General features: G+C 46.3%; 1 protein-coding gene across 1 annotated transcript; it reads left to right on the forward strand.

Annotated features, from left to right (window-relative positions):
• Positions 1-282: 282 nt before the first annotated feature.
• Positions 283-3136, forward strand: BTG1 (BTG anti-proliferation factor 1). The gene is made up of 2 exons (XM_071552099.1): positions 283-699; positions 1852-3136. The coding sequence occupies exons 1-2, from the start codon at positions 552-554 to the stop codon at positions 2214-2216; spliced, it is 513 nt and encodes a 170-aa protein (XP_071408200.1). The 5' UTR covers positions 283-551; the 3' UTR covers positions 2217-3136.
• Positions 3137-5283: the final 2147 nt, after the last annotated feature.

Genomic DNA, 5283 nt, shown 5'->3' on the forward strand with positions numbered 1-5283 from the left:
AGCGCGGGGCCGCGCGCGCGAGGCGGGGTGGCTCGCCCGCTCGCGCAGTCCGGGGCTGCGGACGGGGCGGGGCCGGGCCGGGCCGGCGCGCGCCCGTCCCACGCGGCTTCCGCAGCGCCGCCCGCGCGCGCCCCCGACTCTATTTGTTTACAGCCGATTACGTCACCCGCCCGCCGGCCCCGCCCCGCCGCTTCGTCACGATGGTGCGATCGCTTGATTGGCGGCGACGCGCCCCCGGCGGCCTGACGCCACTTCCGGCCGGCGGTGGCTATAAGGGGCGGCGGGGGAGAAGCGGCTCCCTTCGCCCCTCGCCGCAGGAAATGCGGGGAGCGCTGCCGCGGCCGCCGCTGCTGCTGCCGCCCCCCTGCCGCAGGAAGAGGAGGCGGAGGCTGCCGCCCCCGGGATGTGATCTGCGCTCTGCCGCCTGCTCTGCGCCCAGTTAAAGCCGCCCCCACATCTGTCCCTCGCCGCGCCGCTCGCCCCTCCGCCCGGCCCGTCCCGCCCCAGCACCGGCCGCCCCGGAGCGCTGGCTGCCGCCCGCCGCCGCCTCCATGCATCCCGCCCTGTACACGCGGGCCAGCATGATACGTGAGATCGCCGCGGCCGTGGGCTTCATCTCCAAGTTCCTGCGGACCAAGGGGCTGATGAACGAGCGACAGCTGCAGACCTTCAGCCAGTGCCTGCAGGAGCTGCTGGCAGGTGAGGGCGGCGCGGGCGCGGCCGGAGCTGCTCCCCACCCTCGGCCGCCTGCCCGGGCGGGCCCGGCGGGGAAGGCACCGCGCCCCGCGGAGGGATGGAGGGGGAAAAGGGAAGGCTCGGCCTCTCCGATGGGCTGGAATTGCCGCAGGGGTGATGTGGGGGCCGAGCGGAGCTCCGCGGCCATGGCTTGGACCTTGCGGACACCCTCGGTGGTGCGGAGGCAGGAGCGGGCTGGAAACAAAGGGGGCTCGGGCGTCGCGCAGGCAGCTCCCCCGCCCCCCGCACACTCCTTGGGCTCCTTAGACAAAGCATTGCAGCAGCCCCTGTCTTGAGCTCCGCTCCAAGGGCTCAAACCCCGACCCGTTTCCAGAAGCTCTGAAGTTGTTTTTTTGGGGGGGTCAAGTAGAATTCCTCGGTGGCCGATGGATATCAACTTTCTTTTTATCTGGAAGCGGCCCTTAGCGGCCCGACAGGCCCTGTCGGGAAAAAATACCGAGGGGTTTCTTTGCTGCTCTGTGGGTTTTGTAATCCCGAGCCTATGTTTCAGTGGGCTTGATAGTGGCTACAGGTAGCCTCAGACTGATAGGGTTTTGGGTGGGATAAAACTCCTAAGGTAAGTGAACCCCTTGGTTTCTCACGATGGAAAACAGACTGGGAAGAGGAGTGGTGAAATACAGTTTGAGTCAGTCGGTAAATGCTGCCCAACTCCTTCCGTAGTTATTTTTGGGTGTTCTCAGAATGTGAGGAGGTAAGCAAGGGTGTGATCACAAGATGCTGGCAAGGTGGTTTTTTTCCTTTCTGGTTTGTGAAGTTTTGAAGCCCTTGAGTTTTTCTGCTACGTTTGTAGTAATTTTTCTATTTTTATTTGTTTCTATGAATGCCTGGAGATTGCATTTCACTCCTTTCAGATGGCGGACATTGTATACAGTAGAACAAAACAGTAACTTTGGATGTGAGTGCTTCCCAAGGGACACTGCACTTATGTAAATCATCAGCAGAAATAAAGCCTATAATGATTTTTCAGGTCACTTGATGCTAAAATAGTAAGATTTTTAACATCTTGTGTTGTGAAATTTGCAAAAGAACGATAATCGCTGCACGGATCTTTGAATACACAACTAACAAAGGTAATATTTGTTTTTTGTTTTATAGAACATTATAAACACCACTGGTTCCCAGAAAAGCCATGCAAGGGATCAGGTTACCGATGTATCCGGATCAACCATAAAATGGATCCTCTCATTGGACAGGCAGCACAGCGGATTGGATTGAGCAGTCAGGAACTGTTTCAGCTTCTTCCGAGCGAACTCACTCTATGGGTTGACCCGTATGAAGTGTCCTATCGCATTGGAGAGGACGGCTCAATCTGTGTGCTGTATGAAGCTGCGCCAGCAGGAGGTAGCCAAAATAACACCAACATGCAAATGGTAGACAGCAGAATAAGCTGTAAGGAGGAACTTCTCTTGGGCAGAACTAGCCCTTCCAAAAGCTACAATATGATGACTGTATCAGGTTAAGATCTAGTCTGTGGATGGATCACCTTAAAATGGATGGATAAATTTGGTTTTTACTTTGGGTGGGCACCTCTGGGGATGGATTATGGAATTTAAACCATGTCACAGCTGTGAAGATCTGGCACACGTTAGAATGGTATTCTTTAAAGTGACAGTGCCATAGTTTGGACAGTACCTTTCAGTGATTTAATAGCCTGTGAGTCAAAATGATTGCAACTTGCTAGGGAGTAAGAAGATCTAGGAAGGGTCAGTTCCTCCAAGGCATCTTACTTAATTTCTGCACCAATTTGCAACCCCAATCTGTGTTTATAAAGTGATTCTCTGCAGTAGGTCTTGCAGAGCAAATTTGCACTATTACATTTATTAATTGTTAACATTTTTGGCAGCTCAGTAACAAGACTTATGAACACCATAGTACTGGAAATTTTATTTTTCAGACTTTTGCCTAGCACTTACAAATATGTATAAATGTACATAAGATAAACTAGTAAGAATGACCTGGGGAAATGGTCAGATCTTTCTTTACATTGGCATCGAAAGTAGCAAGTGATCAGAATCTGCCATGGCAACAGGCTTTAAAAAGACCGTATAAAGACACTGTCTGAACTGTGGTGTTAGCACCAGCCAGCTATCTGTACATTTGCTAGCTTGTAGTTTTCTAAGACTGAGTAAACTTCTTATTTTTAGAAAGTGGAGGTCTGGTTTGTAATTTCCTTGTTCTTAATTGGGTAAAAGTCTTTTCCACAAACCACCATCTATTTTGTGAACTTTGTTAGTCATCTTTTATTTGGTAAATTATGAACTGGTGTAAATTTGTACAGTTCATGTATATTGATTGTGGCAAAGTTGTACAGATTTCTATATTTTGGATGAGAAATTTTTCTTCTCTCTATAATAAATTGTTTCCTATCTTGGCATTTTAATTAATCTCTTGTCGTGATTACATAGGATCAGTTAAATTATTTTTGTCTCACAGTAGAAATAAAATAGGTACTATAAAGAGTTAAGACCATCTGGCACCCTGATGCAAGGGAACACTTGGTACAGACCTGGATTAATGAAGACCTCATATATAAATGCTTGGGAAGCTCAGGGGAACCCAATGATGTACATGTCACTTAAAAACTTTTAAAATCAGTGAATGTGGAAATAACTCCAGGGCCAGTAATTCCAGGATATGAGGAAAAAGTACAGAAATAACATCCACCAATGATGACTTGAATAAATCCAGAGGATTAAAATTTACTTGGCTTCCTGATGAAGGATATAGCAAACTTAATTGTCCATTTTGACCTACTTGCTCACAAGTTCACAGTTCTTCCCTGATGGATTCCCTGCTCAATAAGAGTTTCTGGGACAAGTGTCCCTTAGCCTTAAGAGCAGTTTGCTGCCTTTTGCTTTCTTCAGATGCAAGACTTTGACTTTAGAAATCGTTAAGATTGGATTCAACAAAAGGTATGTAGATCTTTTTTCCCAAACTTAAAAGGTTGGCTGAGGCAGGTGAGAAGCCCATACTTATACATGTATTCATAGTTAATGAATGATACGGAGATGTGATTCACTTAAGCACCACACTAATGTCCTTTGTATACAGCATAGCTGTTAGTTACACTTGAGAAAAATTCCTTACCACTTTATTTACACTTGTTAAAGGTCTAGAGTAAAATTCAAGACTTCTGTTCCCTGTCTCCTGTGTACTGTTTAATAAAAGGCCTACTCGGTCACTTCAGTTACAAGAACAGCTGCTGATTCTCTGAATGAAAAGAAGGCAATCATTACTTGCCAGCCAACCTTGTCAGCTGTGTGTAGAACTGAGCTTCAGACTTGCCATGCATTGTTGCAGCTCCTATGAACTCAACTGTGAGCCTTTACAATGTGACAGTAGTAATGTATTGTATTTCCAGTTCATATTCATGTTGTCTGATCTGTAATATAGGTAATTATATATAAGCAAAACATTAGTCTGAACTGTCTAGCCATTTTTACCCGTTTTCTCCTGGGTTTTTTTGAAAGTTCAGCTTTACAAACACGATTTTTACCACAATATGCATATGTATGTCTGTATTAAGCACTTTAAGTATTGCTAGGGTTCTCTAGCACTGTGGCTTTCTGGCATAGACTGGTTGAAGCGTAACTGCTCCTGAAGCAGTGAACTTTAAAGACTTTGCTCAGTATGAATCTGACAGTCATAGATTTATTACCAAAGCTTCAGAATGAGCTTGCTTTAAAATACAGGTATAGTGTATGTATAGGACCAAAGTTTAGGCTCACATTTTGTTACCTTAAAAATTGTATTACTTTTAATATGACACTTGAAGTTGTTAAATGTGTAAGCAAGAAATTTATTCAAGTAGTAGGAGTACTCAAAGACATTGCTGGTGTGTTACATGTCCACAGACAGCAGAAGTGTATCTGAGTAGGAAGAAAACACTGAGCTTGGCTTCCTGTAAAGCTGTATTAAATTTCCACGAAGCTGACTGGTATATCGTGGTGCTGCCTTAGTCTTTGCTGCTGCACAGCAAGAACAGTATCAGGAGGGGTAGCTATGTGGTTGTTCTTTGAGGTGAGCTATGCACATTAAGAAAGCATCAGCTGTCAGTCCTTTTTTATAAATTAAGCATAGCTTTGTGAGGCAGCAAGTGTTTCACCCATGAGATTGGCATGTGACACTGAACCAAGAGTGTGCCTGCTCCCTTAGATGGTTAACATTTTAGTTCTTTTAAGATAAGGTGCTTTTATTCATGGCATATTTTTTAACTGCAGCTGTAACTAGTAATAGGTACAACTTGTCTCCTCAGAGTTGCTGGGACTTCTTCCAGCTAGAATTTAATATACCCCAATGTGCACACAATGTACCCTTGTCTGATTTTCAAAGTACTTAGCATACTGTGGCAGCAGGGCATAAGAAGGACTCCTGAGAGAAACGCAGTATGTCTCCAAGAGGAGGCTGTTGCCAATCCTGTGTTTTGCTGCAGGTAGAACAAACAGCACACTAAGCTAAATGCTTGTCACTTTTGAATTTCATTTAAGGTGCCATTATGAAACCAGCAAGGCTGTTATTTTAATGCAA

Source organism: Pithys albifrons, chromosome 3 (genome assembly GCF_047495875.1).
Source record: "Pithys albifrons albifrons isolate INPA30051 chromosome 3, PitAlb_v1, whole genome shotgun sequence".
Taxonomy (NCBI): Eukaryota; Metazoa; Chordata; class Aves; order Passeriformes; family Thamnophilidae; genus Pithys; species Pithys albifrons.